Below are 21,019 nucleotides of genomic sequence, written 5' to 3' on the forward strand. Positions count from 1 at the left end.
GATGGTGTTGTGAATATTTTGTGGGGTGTCAGGTGGTCACATGTCTTGCTAGGGAGACCGCATCATGGATGGGGAAGAGGCTTGATCACTGCACTGTACACATGAAGCTGATGTTGTATAATATTGTATGTCAACTATAAGTGAATATATATATATATTTATATATATTTATATATATATGGTCATGGGATGTGGAGTATAGTGTGGGAGTGGAGTCAAGGGAATTGTATTAGATATGTATGATATTGGGGGGAAGTGGGGTGGCGGATTGGGGGAGGGGGGTTGTCACTTCGAGGGGTAAAAAGTATAACTATTGCACTGTGGTGTACAGCTGAAACTAATTCTAAAAAATGTGTATTTCATAATAAAAATAATTAAAAGAAAAATGATTGGAGCTTGGATGGGATGTGTTGCCACACCCACCATACTCGCCTGACCTTGTGCTGTCAGACTTCCACTTGTTTCGCTGTCTTCAAAACTCCTTGCGTGGTATAACGTTCAATTCAGATGAGGCTGTAAATCAGCACCTTGTTCAGTTTTTCGCCCATAGAGACAGGTCCTTGTATGAACGAGGGATTATGAAGCTCACTGAAAGATGGCAAAAGGTTATCGAACAAAACAGGAAATAAATCATTGATCTTTGTTCTTTATATAAATAAATGACCTTTGAAAAACATAGGCAAAATACATCATGACTTTTCCGACAACCCAGTAGTTTAAAACATTAGTCAAAATAGGTGGAAACCATTATAGCCATTATTTTATGAAGCAGATCGTTCATTATTCTTGAAGTACCATGATTATATGAACCATGTTTGATATTGCTAACAGCTTAACTTCAGCTCCTGGCAGAGTACCTGGAACATACAATAGTGTTCATTAGTCTTTGGTGAATAAATGACCTTAGTATTAGTCTTCGTGTTTTTGTGTATATATGGCTTAAAATTAACATGGAGCTCACTTGTTGAGCAAAAGAATTATTGGAAGAAAAAACATTTGGGTGGCGAATAAGGATATCAGTATATCTTAACCTTTTACTAACTGAAAAAAAAAGATATTCTGCACATGTCACTTAAAAAAAAAACCTCTTTACCTTTTCAAAAAGTAGTAATTTTAATCTTAACTCTTTTCTTTTAGCTGGTATTTAAAGATGCTACAATGCTGCAAATGTAAGCAGTGGTTTCATGAGGCTTGTGTGCAATGCCTTCAAAAGCCAATGCTATTTGGAGACAGGTGAGAAAGGCATTTGAACTTCACTGATTGAGTTCTTTTAAGATTTTTTATTGTGGCTATGTTTATAGTTTCAGATTTCTAAAAGTAGCTTTAACAGTGATTTGAGGGAAAATATTAAATATGTGTAAATTAGATATAATAATTTAAAAATACTTATAATTTTTGTGCTTTGGATATTATTCCAGAAAGCTTTTAAGTATTTGATTAATGATTATATTTGCTCTTATTGTTTCTCAGTGTTTTAAACTATTCTTGTTGGCATGTTCTTTTAAAGAACCTCAAAGGGATCCTATGTCAGAAAATTGGAAAAGGCCACATAACCTTGATACACACAATTTAAAGCATTTCTAAAAGCAGACTTAATTTGCTTTCTGGATTAGGAGAATGTGAAATAGCAGAGAGAGCTCTAGGAAAAAAAATTAAAGATAGAGCACTAAACTTGGCCTCAAAAAAACGTGGTTTTAAATCTTGGCTGATATCATATCCTATCTTTCTGAACTTAGAAAGGTCAGTTTGTCTCCTCTGGACTTATTTTACCAGATTGTTTTCAGCACTGAATGTAACTGTGTACATAGGGGTAGCTATAGCAATTCCTGGTACACACAAGCCATTAGTAAACTATGCCTATATATGAATCTGTGTGTAAATTCTGAAGGTTTCTAATGGTTAAAAAAATTGCCGTTTTCCCCCCAGGTAGGAACTATTTCATGATTTGTGGTTACTGGGAAAAAAAATTGTTAAATCACAGACAGTGTTATAATTCACGTTATATTTTGGTTTGTGTAACAGTTCTTAGTTCAATTGTAGGATATGCACTTGCTGAATATTAGATTTAGTTGTTAAATAATGTATGTATACCCTTGGTAACTCATTTTAGAACTTTTCCTTTTTCCTTAGGTTTTATACATTTATTTGCTCTGTCTGCAGTTCTGGACCTGAATACCTCAAACGTCTACCATTACAGTGGTAAGTGTTGGACGTTTCTGTTACAGAGTAAAAGAGAGCCATATTCTTAAACCTACAGGGTGAAACTTTATATACATTTACATGGCTTAAATAAAAAATTTGGTCTTTATGCCTGGCTTTATTTCTTTTATTTATCCTTAAACCTGATGTTATCTTCACTAAGGATTATCTAGTTTCATTGCTAAAGTAATAAGGCCATTCATTTTCTAATGGCATAAAATGTAACTTTTAAATATCTTTTAGGCCTTCAGAATAACATATAATAGAAGAGAGGAAGTTCCTATTATAAATGCCAATTTCTGCTTCACAGTAATTCTTGGGCATGGGAAGTGTGATGAATTTTGGAGATTTACTGATAAAATGCTTACCTATACAGTTGTTCCCCCTTATCCATGGGGGATATGTCCAAGACTTCAAGAAGATGCCTGACACTGTGAATAGTAGTGAAACCTGTATATACTATGGTTTTTTCTGTACATAAATACACTTTACAGCTTCTGTTTGGTGAATTGCAAACATCATTACCCTTGAGCTTTTGGGCCCATTATTTAGTAAAATAAGGGTTACTTGAACGCACACATTGCAGTACTCCAACATTTGATCTGATAACCAAGATGGCTACTAAGTGACTAACAGATAGGCTGGACAAAAGGGATGGTTCACATCCTAGGTGGGACAGAGTGGGACAGCATTAGATTTCATCATGCTTCTCAGAACAGTGCACAATTTAAAACTTAGGAATTATTTTTGGAATTTTCTGTTTAATATTTTCAGACAGTGGTTGATTGCAAGTAACTGAAACCATGGAAAAGAAAACCAAGGATGGGGGTGGGGGAGCTACTGTAGTTAAGTACTTAGAAATTTTTGTTAAATATTTTAGGAAAAAGTAATACTTGTGAATCAGATAAAATCTTTTAAAAGTATGATCTATGCTCTAGCTTATATGTAGTGAAAACAAAATTTTTGTTTGCAAGTTATTTTATCTTGAAATCAGTTTCTTTTTTAATGCATTTTAAGAAATTCAAATATCTTTTTAGTTTATAGTTACTGTTCAGGATAAGTGAATGTTTAGTTCATGTTTTCCAATTATTTTCATATGTAATGATTCATTATATTGTGAATATGACTTCTGTATTGGCTCTCTGTTCACCTAAATACCTCACATTGGGATTTTTTTTAATTGCTGATGTTATAAAAAGTTGTGTGATTTCTTAACAATAACCAAAAACTTTTTTGGTTTTTTTTTTGGTTTCCAGGGTAGATATAGCACACTTATGCCTTTATAACCTAAGTGTTATTCACAAGAAGAAATACTTTGATTCTGAACTTGAGCTTATGACATACATTAATGAAAACTGGGATAGATTACATCCTGGAGAGGTGAGTGGTTTTAGAGCTAACTTCATTAGCTGCTTGATGTCTTTTTTGTTTTTGTTAAAGCAGCTAAGATACATGTATAAGCCACCCACCTAAAGTAGAATTTTAGTTTTAGTTAAGGGAAAAATAACTTTGGCAAGGATATTAGGACCAGCCCTCTCATCTTTCTGTTCATTGCCTGTTATCTAGGAGGGAAATGGAGGAGGAAGAAGTAAATTACTTGAGTCTTCCATTTTTCTGAAGTGAGAGTCATTATAAAGATAAAAGGTTGGGAGAAATCCTTATTATTGGGTATCTTAATGGCTTCTACTCTTTTTCTTCTAAGTTTCCTATAAACTTAGAGATGTAACTAACACTCTTCTTTACAAATCTTTTGTTGGTACTCCCTTATAAGTCTTTGACTTTCACTAATAGTGTTAAAATAATGAGTTAGAGTAGTGAAGCTACCTGAGTTGGAGATTTTCCCTGTCATTCAGACATCTCATTTTTCTTTTCATTTTGGAGGTGTAACCACTCATGGTGATTTACAAAGAATCTTTTTTTAAAAGCAGTATAAAAGTTAATGCACGTTTACTGAGAAGATTTTGAAACCATAGAATAGCACAAAGAAGAAAGTAACTAGAATAACTTTAATTGTTTTCTTGTTTTTCTCATTTATTTGGAATTATTAAAATATAGATTAACTACTCTTATGTTAAATAAAATTTGTTTTCTAATATATGGAATTAGATGTGTGAATTTTAGTTAACACATTACGTTTTAAAGTAAAAATTGTGTAAACATTTGACAGGAAGAATTTCTGCATTAGTAGTTTTTAGACATGTGGCAGTTTATAAGGTTCATACCAAATAGGATATCAAGGGGTTTTGTTTTTCTTGGGGTTTTATGGCGCATCACAGAGCATAATGCACATTTATTTAAAAGCTACTTGATGGTAGATCAGTTACATAAAATAAAACAAACACTTGCAGAATCCTTTGATTTTAAAATCAAGGATATTAATTTATATAAATGTCTAATCACTATATTGTACACCTGAAACTAGTATAATACTGTATGTCAGCTGTAATTGAGAAATAAAAATTATTAAATAATTAAGTCAAGGATATTAAAATCAATTATGCTAAGATGTAATAAGTGTTAGAAATTGGAATATAACACTCCTAAGTTTTCTGTTAAATGCTACTTTTTCTGGATGATGTTTGAGTGAAAATGAATGACTTGTAAATTTAATCAATTTCAATAAACTGATTAGTAATAAAAGAAAAAAGTAGGTGTAGGACACTAGTAACTACAGTGTTCTTTATAGTCATCTTAATATATGTTATGCTCTAATATAGTCATCTTAAATCTTTTCTTTCTAAGCCATGATCCTTTCAGCACTTTATATACAGATACATCTATATTCCTGTTAGTACATTTTATGTTTTACATGATTAAATTCTGCACTAGTTGCTTCATGTAGACAGTGGCATATACATAAAAACTCAAGTTTTATTTATTTCAAATGCTATAATTTTTTATTAAAATGTAAGTAATATTTAGATTTTAGTTACGAGGCTGAAAATAGAAAACAATAAAAATCATAATTAGTCTATTTTTAAAGAAATGAGTTCAATTTATGAATTTCAGGTATATCAGTTCTAGTTGACCTTCTGATACATATAAGAAGAGATTTATTTCAGCAACAGATCCATGTTTTCATTTTCTGTAGTTTATGAGATAATGTCTTAAAAATAAGAAATTTCAATATTTTTATTCTTTGCTAATATGGAGAAATATTTCTCTTTTTATTTAAAAAATTAAGATAAGCATGATTACAATCTAATAAAACTTTACAACAGAAAAATTATACTTTTCTGAGAAGTGTTTCCTTTTGTTTGAGCCATCAAATTATCAGAACAAATGACTTTCGAATGAATCATTTCTGATTGCTCTTTCTCTGCATTAAAAAAAAAGAAAATACTCATACTTCTTAGATTATTCATGTGTCCTTTGCCTAGTTGTTTATAGATGGAAGTTCAGTTTTAATTCTTTGTTAAGTTTCTACATCTTTATATAATAGAGACCATAAAATTTTTGCCAGTTGGGAATGTTTATTCAGTGATTTTCATCTAATTTACTTATAAGTGTTTGTGGTAATAGAAACAAAGAATACAAATAATGGATTTTTCAAGATTATTAAAATAATAAATCTTTGGTTAACTGAAATTGAGTTGCAAATTGAATTTTGCTACTAATCCCAATTTAGATTAACAAAAATTTCGTTTTGTGCTCAAAATTTTAAAAATTAGTATTAATTACTTTCAAAACATGGGAAATATTGAATGTTAAGTGTATTATTGGTAAATTGAGTACCTTGGAGTACTCGAAAGTCATTTTGAACATCAATTCTTATACATACTATAGATTATATGACAGACACTTGCTTTAGAAGTTCCTCCTCAAAAATGAAACAAAACAGAAAAATAGTTGTAATTTTGCTCTTTCAAATGTGGAGGCTCCTTCCTTACCCTGTCTAGGTAAAAGAAAAAAGATTTTGTGGTGATTTGAGAAGTTGAGATTTTTATGGCATTTTGTTAAGGAATATAATGAACACCTAGTCACGGGACACTTATTCATATTTTCCATTTGTGAGTGGAATTTCATTTATATATGACCACTGTGGCTAAAGTCAAATGGTATTTCTATGTTGTTTGGGAAGCCTCATAAATAATTACTTACATATCTAGTTATTTGGAGCAACCTTATATTGAATCCATAGTATTATTTGTTTAGCGTATTATGTTTTTTTCCTTGACTGGTATAAAGGATAAACTGTGACCTTTTTTTCATAAGAAAAAGTTTAAAAAACATTAAACTTATTTTGGAGAATATATCCTTTCATACTGAAAGGCAAATTTAATGTTTACATATCATATATTTTTCTTAGTTGATTATTTTCAGGATTGCTGTGAAGAGAAGCTGAAACTTGTAGAATGTATTAGAACATACAGCTTGATATGTTTCCTTATGTGATTTTTTTTTAAATGTTTGAGAGTTAATGACTTAATGACTATCATATAATATATGAGTATAGCTATTTGAGAAACTATGCTTTGAAATGTTTCCTTTGCGATAGTAAAAATATATAATATAACATTTGAGACCCCAAATAATGGTTGCTTAAGGTTTTTTTTATTTAGAGTGAGGTATCACTGTTTACCAGCTTGCTTTTAGGAGTTAAAGAGAGATAGTAATACTTTCTGGAATCTGCCTGTTATCATTTGTCTTTGATATCTAATGTGATTTGAAACCCTAGTTCTGTAAGGACAACCTACTTTTCTATTAACTGTGATCTTAACGTATTGAGTGCTATTTCATTTTTGAGGGACGTAGGGAGAGAAGCATAGATAAAACTCTAATGAAATATTGTGGCAGAAATGATGTTTTGGCTAGAGAAAACTGTAGTATAATAGAGGTAGTATAATATACTTTTAAGTGAAAATTGTAAGAAATCTGGTTAACAAAAATACTTGGGGCATTGAGTGTTATGTATTAGCAGACAGTATATAGATTAGCAAACAAATTAAGCTGTTTGGCATACTTAAGCCTATGTGACATGGAATTCAACATGAATAATTGAAGGGTGTATTTTATTGAAGGGGAAAGAGTTGTACTATACATAATAGCATTTATGTCTATATCAAAATATACAACCCTGACAATAAAAGCATAGTGTGAGATTGGTGTCTGTAGAAGGAGGAACAAAAATGATTATTCTGTTGAATATACGAGGTATGATCAAACAATACCTCGGTGACTGTTTAAATAAAATTTATTATAGTAAAAGACACATTGCCATTAATCCCCCTCAAAATACTCCCTCTCACTTCAAACACACTTATCCCATCATTCTTGCCACTTTCTGAAACAGTTCTGGAAGTCTTCTTTCATGTCTTTAGTTGTGCTGTCGTGGCTGCCTCGATGTCCTGAATCGATTCAAAACGTTTACCTTTCATGGTCATTTTGACTTTGGGAAAAGCCTGAAGTCACACTTTGCCAGATCTGGTGAATAAGGTGGATGAGGACACACCATAATGTTTTTATTTGACAGAAATTGCAGTACCAGAAGTGATGTGTGACACGAAGCCTTTGATCAAGAAATATGGTGAATGCTGCTGCCAAGTGCCATCTAACGGAAAGGCAGGATCTTCAATATGGGAGTGGCATATCAAACTTCAGTAACTGTGTGTGACAAGTTTCACCTTGTTTGGTGCAGTCAGTCAGGTTGAGCTACGGTTGAGAGAAGGTGTGTTTTAAAGTGTGCCGTAAATCACTCCATCATGACATGGCTCCGTGTCACACATTGCTTCTGGTATGACAATTTCTGTCAAATAAAAACTTTACAGAGTGTCCTCATCCACTTTATTCACTGGATCTGGCACCATTCAACTTCTGGCTCTTCCCCAAAGTCAAAATGATTCAGGATATTGAGGCAGCCATGACAGAACAATTAAAGATACTCACGAAAGAGGACTTCCAGAACTGCTTCAAAGAGTGGCAAGAATGATGGGATAAGTGTGTTAGAAGTGAGGGGGAGTATCTTGAGGGGGATTGATGGCAATGTGTCTTTTACTATAATAAATTTTTAAAATTTAAACATTCACTGTATTTTTTGATCCCACCTCATACATGTTTATAAACTTCATGGTCAGATGGAAGACCTAGAATATAATGTTCTTCTAATACAGATTATTTGATTTACGTTATAGTATTTGCACTCTTAGTTTTCAAAATACCGAATAGGATCCCATGATCTCATTATGTGGGTTGAAATACACAGTCCTATGCTATGCAAAATAGCCTTGGAGTGCTGAAGGAATGAACCTACAGATAACATTTCTGAGAAACCACAGAGAATAAGTAGCTAACAGAAAGAAGAGTTCTTTGTGATTTTCAAAAAGTAGAATGGAGTGGATTTGAGAAATTAGAGTCACTTTTGTTGTTGATTGTCAGCAAAACTGTAGAGCAGATTTTTCAGATACATAGTTTGTGAAGATTTAAAAAGCAGTACGGAAAAAACAGCGATTTATTAGAATAAATCATGTTAAATACCCTGGGCTCTTTTTTGTTATGGTTAGCGACACTGGTATATCAAAATGCTATGGGCATGTTGTAGACATAATATAACTCAATTTCATATAAGATATTGAAATGTGAACTGGTTAAAGTAAAAATTAAATGGATTTGTAACTAATTGGATGATAGTAGCAAAAGCAGTCAGTGGCTTGGAAATACTCTTGAGGGAGATTCTAATGGAGAGCCACAGGTTCTGTCTTTGTCTCTACCCTCAGTTCAAGGATGACAGAATCAGGAGACAAGATCATATCGAACACAGAGCTGAAAACAGTATCAGATTAACAACAGTTATAAAGCTCTGCCTTTAGGCTTAAATGTACGAACACTATAGAAGAAGCAGGTATGATAGGGGATACTTGATTTGATAGAAGTTCATCTGATCAGAGTTTAGAGTTGGGGTGGGGAGGGGGGTAATGAAGAAGAGGATGGAATTAGTTAGCCAAAGTTTCATATGAAATAATTATGTGATGTTGCTGCTATTATAAAAACTTTAACCTAATCTTATACTTAGACATGATAGCTGCTGTCAAATATTTGAAGAACTATCTTATAAAAGAGGGAATAGAAGAGTTCCAGGAAGGAAGGTTTCGTCCACCTATGGAATGGGCTCCCTCAGTAGGTGCTTCATCAGCTTTCATCAATGGTAATAGTTAAGCCAAGGTTGAATGACTATCAGTACTATAAAAGGGATTGCAGTGTATTGATGGAAGCTTGAATTAGATGGACATCTGAAGTCTCTTTCAAGCTTTAAAGTCTGATTCTGTAATTTTTCCTTTAATAGAACTCTCTACCATTGGACACTTAACAAATTACAATAGGAGAAAGTGGTGTGGAGGGATAAGCACCAAATTGTCCTTTTTTTTTTTTTAATTACAATTTTCTTTGAGCACCCAATACATTAGCAAAGAATTGTCTGTCAGCGAATGGTGAATGAATGGACTTATTGGCACTTGGGTTTAGGTTCTAGCTCTCACTGACCAGCCATGTGAATTTGAGCAGTTCATATAATCTTATATCTGTTAACTAATTTGTAAAATGAGTTGGAGTAGATGACTTTGTAAGTCTCTTCGACCTCCAACATTATATTTGGCAGATTTGTTTGCTCTTTTTGCTTGAAGCGGTTCTGAGGTTTGGGAGTTTTAACTGGTAGAGAACATAATAATTGGCAGTAATTTTGAAAGTCTGCTGTGATTTTTTTTTTCCCGAAGTTTTTGTTTGTTTGTTTTTAGTTTTTGTGACTTTAATAGAGGGTGGTTCTTTTATAATTTAGAATTTTTTTTTGCTATTGGGCCCCAGTCTTTAAATTTTGAGGAAGTGTCAGAAATGACAGGGAAGGAAGCTCTTTTGAAACAAAATAGAGTATTTTCTAGAATTTAATATTTAAATTTTAAAATGGTTTGTGACGATAAGAAATTACTGAGCCATTTTGGGTTTTAGGGCTGGCTAACATCTATAATTGTTAAAAAATAAAATGCCCACATCTCACAGTTTTTAAAATTACAGAGATTATTGGTTTGTGCTAATATTAGAAATATTGGGAAATAAAATGGTATGTTTTTCCCAATTTTTTATGCTCCCTATTCATATCTATTAGAAGATTTTATGGTTGATATTAAAGTAATTCAAATTTATTACTTCCCCAGTTTATAGAATTAAAATAAACTTAATGATAACTAATCAAATCCTATTTTGTAGTGTTTTACAATTTACAGTGCAGGATTTATACTCGCCTTTTTTAGGTGAGAAAACAAGCCTTGAGAGGTTAAATGACCTTAGATCACACAGCTAGTCAGTGAGGACCTGGAATTAGAACTTAGAGTTCTGACTATTAGTCAGTACACTTTTCTCCTACATCACATTGCCTCTATCTAGCCCGTTTATTACTAATTGATGAAATTATAGTGCGTTAAATTGTTTCTTGATACTTCACAGCTGGCAGACACACCAAAATCTGAAAGATATGAGCATGTTCTGGAGGCATTAAATGATTACAAGACCATGTAAGTTGATTTATTTTATGTATCCCTATGAGGGAGACATTTATTAAGTATAAGGAATAATGGCATTGTTTAAGAATTGTGGGGTTTGTGTTTAGAACTAGTACATACAATTTTAAACTTTCTAATGTTCTATTGTCTTTCAAACAGAATAGAGCATTGATTCTCAAGGTTTGGAGAAGGGAAGAGTCATCCTATGGGAGTGGGAATTTGGCCTGGTCATTTGAAAAAGCTAGTCAGAAGTGACTTGTTTTTATAATGCACCCTACTGAAAGTGAAATAAAATCTTGTTAGCTGGTGGGAATATGCAAAAGATAGGCGGATATATTGTAGAGAATATGGGTTTTAAAATGATTGAGATCTTTTATGGTTTAAGATTTGTTATTGCCATCAGTTATAGAAAAATAGTTCTATTAGTGGTCTAAGTTTTTGATGATTTAAGTGATATTATTTGATATTTTCTTGTGTATATATATTTTTTTTAAAAAACCAGCATATGCATATTGCTTTAAAATATTTTAAAAATGCAATAGAAATAATTTTTTAAATGTATATGCTGGCTCCAACCACCTATTGAGTTATATTATAAAATTTTGTTTTTGACAAGTTTCTATTTTTGAACTTGACAGCATTTCCTTATTAAAAAAGTGTTATTAGTGGCTAGATCTTTACAGGTCAAAAAGCCATAAAGTGCCTGAGCAGATAATGTGTTGATAAAAATACTTTATGGGACAGTGAGTCCTTTAATTCAGTTTAGGGTGCCAGAAATACACCTGTTCTTGTTATGGTAGAAGTGGAGGCTACCCCTTTTTAATCCTACTTAAAAGTTGAAGAACAGTCCAAGCATTTGGTAGTGCTTCTTGTGGGTAGGCAGGCAGAACTAAGATAGATTGGGGGTGTTTTAGAATAAGGACTCTAAAAACTTGGGGAAAGGGTTAAAGAACAATTTTTCAGAGATCCAAGCCCACACTAAAATACCATTTCTCTGCTCTAAGTTATTTCCAATTTCAGATTTCACATAGTAGGTACTCCTTTTGTTTTCTGGGCCCCTAGGATTTGTCTCCTACTTTCTTTAACAATGCTGTTACGTATTATTTCTAACCAGGGTTTCTCACAGACATGTTCTGAAATAGAAGTTGTTTCCTACACCTCTTTTGAGATTTTTTTTTTTTTTAATTGGGGAACAGCCATGGTCATTGGTTACACATTGCTTTCATACTACAATGGCATAGTTGACTCTTTTGGGGATGGTGCAGCTCACAGTAGCCCATATGGGGATTGAACTGGCAATCTTGGTGTTATCAGCACCATGCTCTAACCAACTGAGCTAACCCATCACCCCAGACATGTTTTTAACAGATGACATTAAACTATGGAAAAACATATTGGGACTAAAAAGACACCACTATATACTCTTCTTTCTTTTAAAAAGTTAAATGCCAGGGGCCGGCCTAGTGGCTCAGTTGATTAAGAGTTGCTTAAGAACGTGGGCTCTGAGCAACAGGGCCGCCGGTTCGATTCCCACATGGGCCAGTGACGCTGCGCCCGAGCTGAGCTGTCGCTGAACTGCCAACAGGTGGCAGGATGGCTCAGCTGGTGTAACAACAAGATTGCCTGTTCGATGGTGGGCTACGCCCACCCGCATCTAAGACTGAACTCAGCACTTGAGCTGAGCTGCCGCCCGGATGGCTCAGCGTGTGCTCTTAACAAAGCTTCTGGTTCGACTCCCACGTGGAATGATGGCTACGCCCATCTGCAACTAAGGCTGAACACAGCACCTTGAGTTTAGAGGCACAAGCTGCCGATGGGAAGCCAGATGGCGACTGGCGCCCTCCACAACGAAGATTGAAGAACACAACTTGGCTGGTCCCCTTTCCCAATTCCCCAACACTGTACCTCTCCCCCAATTCCCCAATAAAATCTTTAAAAAAAGAAGAAAAAAAGTTCGATGCCACATTTGAAAAAGAAATATGCTTTTTCCCTTCCTTCTGCTCTTATCCCTCCCTCTTAATTTTCCCATCATATTGTCTTTGTAATGGCTCTGGGGCAGATAGGAATCAAGGAAAGCAAGGGGGAAGTGAGTTTTTGTAGTATTGGGTGAACTTTCATGTATAAAGGCTTTGTATTTGAAAGTTATAAGTTAGGGTCTGCCGTATATATGTGTTCAGTTTTTAAATTTTTAGTTAATTTTTTTAAAAATTTAGGTTTATGTCTGGGAAAGAAATAAAGAAGAAGAAGCATTTGTTTGGGTTGCGAATTCGTGTTCCTCCTGTGCCACCAAATGTGGCTTTCAAAGCAGAGAAAGAACCTGAAGGAACATCTCATGAATTTAAAATTAAAGGCAGAAAGGCATCCAAACCTATATCTGATTCAAGGTAAAAGTTGATCTGTGGCTTAGTTTTTCTCTTTAGCTTATTTGTAACTAAAAATGTATGTTATTTAGTCTCAGTATATTTGAAAGTACAAGTGGCAGTTACCCTAATTTGTTCTACTGTTTATAATGTTTTGCTTAGACAAGTTACAAGGAATTGAATGCTAGATGTTTGTTTATTTTAGATCTTAAGCTTTCCAGGAACAAGCCCTATTGATTTGGTTAGCAAACAGCTTAAGTACTGGCCTGTTCATTTGTTTGTTTATTTCTCATTCATTCATTCCATTTATCAAGCTAAGTGTTGGGGATATAATAACAAACAAAACAGACTTTCTTTCTGCTCTGATGAGGTTTACACTGGAGTGGATAAGAAAGGTGATAAACAAGTAAAATAATTACAGATCATGCTAATGCCATTTAGGAAATAGCATACAGAATTAGACTATACTAGGATGGCTAGGGATGAAGGAATCTACTTTAATATGGAGGCTTAAGGAAAGCCAATTTAAGCTGAAACTTAAGCAATGAGAATGACCTAACAATTTGAACACAAGGAAGAAATTACAGGTGTGAAGGCTTGTGAGGCATGAATGAGGGCTACAGAGCAGCATCAGGTGTTGGAAAGATTGGGTGGGGCTTGATCATGCAGTCTTGTAGGTGTCATTAAGGACTTTGAATTGTTTTCTAAGAATAGGGAACTATTTAAAGATATAAACAGATTGGATTATTCTTTAAAAGTAGCTTTTTGGATGCTGTTTGCAGAATGGATAGGTATAGAGGTAAGAATAGAACAGAGAAAATTAAGTCTTGGAGTAGTCTAGATAAGCGATAGATCATGGTTGCTTGTGCAGTGGTAGGTGGTAGCAGTGAAATGGAGAGAAAGTAGATTCAAAATTTTTATTGAGGCAGAGTTTATTGGCTTTGCTAATGAATTAAATTTACGAAAGAAAGGAAGGAATGAAATTAAACAATACCCAGATTTTTGGCTTGAGCTACTGGTGTGTTGGGGAATGGGGAGGAGAGAGATCAGATTGAAGTTTGATTGAAGCTGCCTAATTTGCATGTCAGAACTGGGCCTTTTCTACAAATAAGGGGCATAGGGAGATTCAAAATATGATGATGATGGCGATGATGATGATAATGATAATAATAGAAAAGGAAATAATCTTTAAGAATTCTGAATGAGAAGGGAGAAAGTGGAAAGGGTATGTGTCCTCAACTCCAGTTTTACTGTGAAGGGAAGTAGACAAATGGAATGGAAGCTGAAGAGTGGAGAGGAGTAATCAAGTGATGGGTTTTTTAGTAGATGGAAGATAATTGGAATCTGTTTTTGTGTGCTAGTAAGAATGATTCGGTGGAGAAGAAGAGATTGGTATAGGAGATTGGGGAGGTAATTAAAAAGTATTGTAGAGTATAATATTTGAGAAGCCAAAAGGAGAGGGATTTAGAGCCTAAATGTGGGCGTGGCCTTTGATAGGAGGACTCACACCCTTCTGTTGAAGTGGGATGAAAAAGGAGAAGATGGATACAGAGGCTGGTCCAATTGTAGGTTTGACATTTGGAAGATGACTAAAGTTATTGCCTGATAGCTTCTATTTTCTCAAAGAAATAATGAGGCAAAGATAGCCCAGAGGGTTGTGCAAAGAGGGAAATTTAAGGAGCAAATAAAAGGTATGAGGTAGTCATCTTGGAAAGTAAGAAAATGTAACTACAGAGGGTTTCACAGCGCTTCATATCCATTGGAGTATGTAATAAAGTAGATATTACCTCAAGGTTTCTTTTCCTGAAGGAAAGAATATGTATTCCTATCACTTTCAGATGTTATTCTTAATGCTTCGCTAGTGATTGCCCATATGGTAAATTAGAAAAAAGGCTTGCACAAACTTTCTCATTCCTATCATGATTTTGATAGGACACTCCATTTTTGGTAGCTACCAGGTTTTTATTTGATGCCACCAGATAATGGTTCAACCTTCTTTAGAGGCACTCTGGGCCCCATATATGAATTGGTCCTTTTAATCTGAGAGTGCTTTCTTTAGTCCAGGGGTCCTTAATAAATGTTATGTTGGATCATTTTCAAAGAGAAAATATATTGCCCCATCCATCTTACCCTGAGACTTTTGATTATAGTTCTGGTTATGCTTTGTTCCTCTAGCTCTCCTACTTTGCCTTTTCTTTGTACTTCCTTCCACCTTTATTCCTCACCCTTAGTTTGGTGTCCGGAGGGGTAGTCTTTTCTAGTTTTCTCCATTCACCTCTTTCCAGCCTATTGTTCTTTGTCCTCGTTTTTAGTTGAATTTTCCTGGATAACTTGCTTATAGCACTTAACCCATTTTATTAGCTTGCTTGTATACACATTTGTTACCTAACTATATTGTGAACCCCTTAGCACAGGGGACATCTTTTGTTCTGTTATTGAATATCTCCTTTGTATGATAGATGTTTGCTGAATAAATGAAATAGATGTTCTCTATATTGATGTTTGCCCTTTTCTTCCCTTCTATTAATTAGAAATGTCCTTGACTATTGCTTTTTTCTTGCTATTGTTTGATATTTGCCTTTATGTCTAAAAAATGGTGTTTTGGATCTTTCCAGTTTTGCTCTTCGATGACTTACTGCCCAATATGAAGGATTCCTTCCTTCTTCTGACTTCCTCCTTCCGCTCTGACATCCTAGGCTTCATTCTCTTTCTGATTAGCATCATTCAAGATGCTAATCAATATACATATATATTTTTTAGATACATATACCTAAAAGCAACCTCTATGTATAGCTACTATATTTTAACATAGACACTTCCTGGCTCTTTGAAGTTAACTACTAATTTCCTAGTCATTTTAACTAGTAAATCCTTGAAACATCCTCCAGGTACCCATGTAGTAACAACCTAAACTAAATAATTGAACTTTTAGGTGTTTTGAACTCTTCCATCAAAATAGTGTGTTTTTTTGTGTTTTGGTTTTTTTTTTAATTTTTAGGTGGCATATTTATTTTTACAAGAGTATTAAAGACAACTGTTTTGTTAGACTTTCATTTGTAAACATCTCTTAAGTCAAGAAATATTTATTTACATTAGAATGTATTATTTATGTACTTGACTAAACTTGTAGATTCAACTTATATTTAATTTTCTTTGTATATTGCCATTAATGTAAATATAAGTATTTTATTAATAATTATTATATAAGTTGAGATATGACAGTGTATAGTGTCTGTTTGTTTGTTTTTTAATTCTGTTTTCTTTATTAAATACATAATGGTTTTATATTTCAGGGAAGTCAGCAATGGCATAGAAAAAAAAGGAAAGAAAAAATCTGTAGGTCGTCCACCTGGCCCATATACAAGGAAAATGATTCAGAAAACTGCTGAGCCATCTTTGGTAAGAGACTGTGTTGGTATATGTTCTCAGAGAGGTAGGATGTTGAAATTACTGAGAAACTAATATCTTTTCAGCTTGCTTTAAAACCATGCTTTAAGTATATATTTTTTATTTTCCAGGATAAAGAATCAATTTCAGAGAATCCCACCTTGGATTTACCTTGTTCTATAGGGTAATAGAAAGTTATTTTCTCCTACCCTAGGAATTTTCATTTGGGGGTGATTAGTATTTCTATTGTTATGTAATATAGTCGTTATACCATTTAAATTCTTTTGTCTCAGGAGACCTGAGGGAACTGCACATTCATCCAATACCTCAGATGTGGATTTCACGGGTGCTTCCAGTGCAAAAGAAACTACCTCGTCTAGCATTGCCAGGCATTATGGGTAGATATTTATGTTCTTATTCTTTATTAATTTTCCTGTAGACTCTCTTTGTGAAGTGATGATTAATGACATTTTTAGCAATTGAAAGTGATACAAGTATGTCTTTTCACCTTTTGAGACGCAATCCATATATAGATTTCTTAGGTTGTCTATATTCATTTAAATAATTTTGCATTTCAGAGCATAGACATTAAAAATTTCAAATGTGTTAGGACGATTGCTATGTGCACAGAGAAGAGGTATAATGATGTTTAGGCTGTGCTCTTTTCTTTGAGAACTTCTTATGCTTTTAATATACAAGTGTGCCTTGCTTTAGGAAGACTTGATTTTTTTTATTTAAAAAAAAATTTTTTTTTATAAGTGAATCAGGAACATGAATCCTTTTTGTTCGTAAAAGGATTTTTAACCTCAGGATTTTTTAATAGCAGACTTTCTCTAATATTTTAGCCTAAATCTTCAGAAGGATAATTTTTTCCTAAAGTATGATTTATCAGTTATGAAAAGTTTCATTTACTTGGGGTCAGAGTTATTAGCTTTCAAGTTTATACTTCCCTTTGTTTTATTTTTGTTCACTATTCAAAAACTGCTCTTGTAAACTATATAAAATTCTGAGTATTTTTTTGGTCTCTTACCAAGCATTGTGTTAATCTTTTTACATACATTGTCTTATTTCATTTTTAAAACAGTCTTTTGAGTGTAAGCCCTATTATTTCCATTTTGCAGATAAGGAAAGTGAGACTTAGAAGGTTTTAAGTAACAAGTCCAAAATAGCATGTTTAGCAAGAATAATAGAGCTGGAATGATAACTGGGGCCATATGATTGTAAAGTCTTTGAATTTGGGTGTTATATTATATTCTCCACTTGTTATAAGAGCATAAAACCATTGAATTTCTGAGCTGAAAAGGACCGCAAAGATTATCTAGTTCAATCTTTCACTTACTCTTTTCACTTATGAGGACAGACGATAAGAGATTCGAATTTGGCCACTATCACATAAAGCTAGATCCAGGGTACCCTGACTTCTAGTGTATGCTTACTTAGTCCAGTTCATTACATTACTCCAGTAGGTCTAGAACTGGTAATAACAGACCCTTTATTCTAGTTCTACCATTTGTTTAAGCACATGGAACAGTGTCTTGTATATAGTAGGTGCTTATTAAATATTTGCTGCATTGAATGAATGAATGACTTGTTTTCTTTTTAATGATAAGACTGTTGACAAAACCTGACTTATGAATAGGACCTCTTGGTAATTCAAAAATTCCCTCTGATTCTTTTAAACTTAATAGAATATAGTTAAGGAAGAAAAATCTCTTCAAAGGTCAGCCCCAAGAAGGTGGTGGAATCTAATGAAGGTGGCGAGTGATAATCCATTTATATAGCATTTATTATTTTGGTTTGGCTAATTTTTATGTCAGTCAGGCTATATACTTAATAACAGAGTGATAAGAAAAAAATCAGAGAACATATTGTGTGGGTAGAGGATGCTTTATAAGCTTAGTAGACAATTTTGGCCTTTTTTTGTTCCACAGCTTATCTGACTCCAGAAAAAGAACCCGTACAGGAAGATCTTGGCCTGCTGCAATACCACATTTACGGAGGAGAAGGGGTCGTCTTCCAAGAAGAGCACTCCAGACCCAGAACTCAGAAATTGTAAAAGATGATGAAGGCAAAGAAGATTACCAATTCGATGAACTCAACACAGAGATTCTGAATAACTTAGCAGATCAGGAGTTACAACTCAATCATCTAAAAAACTCCATTACCAGTTATTTTGGTGCTGCAGGTAGAATAGCATGTGGTGAAAAATACCGAGTGTTGGCTCGTCGGGTGACACTTGATGGCAAAGTGCAGTATCTTGTGGAATGGGAAGGAGCAACTGCATCCTGACTGTAGGACTGAACATTATGTTCACTGCACTCTCATTTTCTGTAGGTACAGTTCAAAGCCCTAAAGGAGTCTGGCTTCTACTATCTTTCTTAAAAAAAAAAAAAAAAAAAAAAGTAAAAAAAAAAAATTCACAAAAGAAGATGATACTAGCCTTAACATGTACCTGTCAATGTTATGGATATTGTCATAAAAAGATATCTTTTAAAAATCAGAGACTTAATTTTTTAAATCTTAAGATTTGTAGAGTGTTTCTAGGATAGGATATTAAAAATGATTCAAACCCATGCATGGTGTTAGATAATTTTTCTAATTATTCCATTGAGTCAGTTTTTGTGATTAGTGGTTATCAGAGCAAACAGATCATGTAGATATATAGCACAAGTATTTGAAGAACCGTTGTCTGTTTTGTTACCAAAATGTTGGAAAAACTTTATTTCAATACCTTTTAGATTTCATAAAGTGCAGTGTATATAATGCCTACTAAAAGACTGTAAAATATTGAAATTTTCTTTCAAGCAAAGTGTAAAAAATATATTGAGCCTGTAAATTGCTCTGTGACTAGACTTCATTGTCGTCTTAATATATTCTTTGCATGTGCATATATATACACATAGGTGTATATATATGTGTGTGATTATGTGACCTATGCAATACAAATTATGGGAATGGGCAGCTTTGGAGTATATATCCCATAATTCTTTTTTCAGGAATAGTTGCAGTATTTACACAGCAGCATTTCTTCTCAGGCTTTTATTGGGTGCTGTTGCTTGCTATGTATGAAGAGAAATGTGTCAGACAAGTTTAGTGTGCTCTGAAGAAGGATGTGAACAACAGTGTTCATGGGCTTTTAGAATGCTTTCTCTTTCAGTCCTTGTAACTCAGCTGTTCAGTACCTAAAACAAATTCAACAGTATGAACATTATCTCCTACTAGAAGTAACGTTTTCAAGTTTTCATGGCACATTATGATTGTAAATGTCTCTCAGTTTTAACAGTAAGTCTATTGGAGTCCTGTGAAGATTCCTGAAATGTCTGTAGTAACTGTTAGTCATGTTGAATAAGTGTAGTATGAACAAAGTATTTTATTGCACAGGGTTAACAAGCAGTATGTTGCCTGCCAAGGCTACTGCTGTTTTATTACAACATTACCTCTTGTTTTTATAAAATGTACCAAGATTTAAATTGATAACTTTATTTTACGTGTAAAAAAAAAACCAATTTCTTTTATCACCAGTGTTAGAGTTGTCTTCTGTTTCTTTTTGTTTTGTTTTGTTTGTTTCCTTTTTTAGCCAAAGAGTAAACAGAAGAATATTCTTATTTTGGTGGCATTCATTTTACTCTTAAAAGTGATTGGTGGATTTTAGCCTAAAAATTGGGAAGTTGCTGCCAAAATGAAAAATATTTAAAGTGTAGTGATTACAGAGTGCTAATATGTGGGTTAGTACTTATTTATTCCATTGATTGATTATTTGACTGTTTATAAAGAAAGTTGCTTTATTTCTTTAAACATCTTCAAAAGATGACCTTTTCTTGTCACATTATAGCCAAAAGAAGCAGAGAACTTCGTTGTCCTGCATCTGGTTCCTGGTTGGCCAGGTATAAATGAGCTTTACAAAAGTGCAAATTACAAACTGTCACTTCTGTTTACCTCCACCAAAACTTGATTTCCCCCTAGCTATTAATTTAAAGTTGCCTTTCCTGCAGCTGCAATATTTTGAATAACACACAGAGTTTGTGTTGATTTTGAATGTTTGTTTATATCTAGGGGTAATGGAAAATGTAAATCCCGTGTAACCTTACTCACTCCACCTGTATCATATTATTTCATTTTTCCCAAAGTCCTTTAATTCTAACTGAACACCAGCAGTATTTTTAGCAACTCTTTCTTTGGCATACTTGGAAGATGATTTATTAAGCTGAACTGTCTTTAGACGTAATTATTGTGAATGTCTGTTTTATTTCATCATGGTGGTTCACATGGCTCTGATGTTCAGTTTGTATTTTTGGAATTGCTTTACTTAGAATTAAAACAGACCAACATTAAATGTGTGTATTTTTTAAAGAGCTAATGAGTTTTGCTTCTGTATTTGCTTGAAAATACACACTGGTTCAGTAGATGACTACTTTTATTTAGCCAGGGAGCTAAGTATTTTCCAGTTCCATTGTAAATATGTTCACTTGAATCAGTCTTTATAAAACTTTGCTTTCATTTTCCTCTTGTCCCCCAAATAATATTAATAATTTTGCATGTTTATCTTAAATGATCCTTTAAAAAAAAGTAGTTGTTTAGCCACATTAT

General features: G+C 33.5%; 1 protein-coding gene across 6 annotated transcripts in view; it reads left to right on the forward strand.

The window, feature by feature from the left end:
* The window catches only part of MTF2 (metal response element binding transcription factor 2), a 64,648-nt gene extending 43,864 nt beyond the window's left edge, over nt 1–20,784 (forward strand). For 2 of the 6 annotated variants that reach the window (XM_019667567.1, XM_019667570.1), the window contains 9 exons: nt 1,138–1,233; nt 2,131–2,199; nt 3,456–3,579; nt 10,630–10,697; nt 12,899–13,069; nt 16,339–16,444; nt 16,564–16,616; nt 16,726–16,830; nt 18,364–20,784. In XM_019667567.1, coding sequence (XP_019523112.1) covers nt 1,138–1,233; nt 2,131–2,199; nt 3,456–3,579; nt 10,630–10,697; nt 12,899–13,069; nt 16,339–16,444; nt 16,564–16,616; nt 16,726–16,830; nt 18,364–18,721 — 1,150 coding nt within the window. In that variant the 3' untranslated portion in view covers nt 18,722–20,784. The remainder of the gene's footprint in view (nt 1–1,137; nt 1,234–2,130; nt 2,200–3,455; nt 3,580–10,629; nt 10,698–12,898; nt 13,070–16,338; nt 16,445–16,563; nt 16,617–16,725; nt 16,831–18,363) is intronic. The other 4 variants (XM_019667565.1, XM_019667566.1, XM_019667569.1 and 1 more) reach the window with 2 other exon arrangements.
* Nucleotides 20,785–21,019: the final 235 nt, after the last annotated feature.

The sequence above is a fragment of the Hipposideros armiger genome, unplaced genomic scaffold (assembly GCF_001890085.2).
Source record: "Hipposideros armiger isolate ML-2016 unplaced genomic scaffold, ASM189008v1 scaffold_501, whole genome shotgun sequence".
Lineage (NCBI taxonomy): Eukaryota > Metazoa > Chordata > Mammalia > Chiroptera > Hipposideridae > Hipposideros > Hipposideros armiger.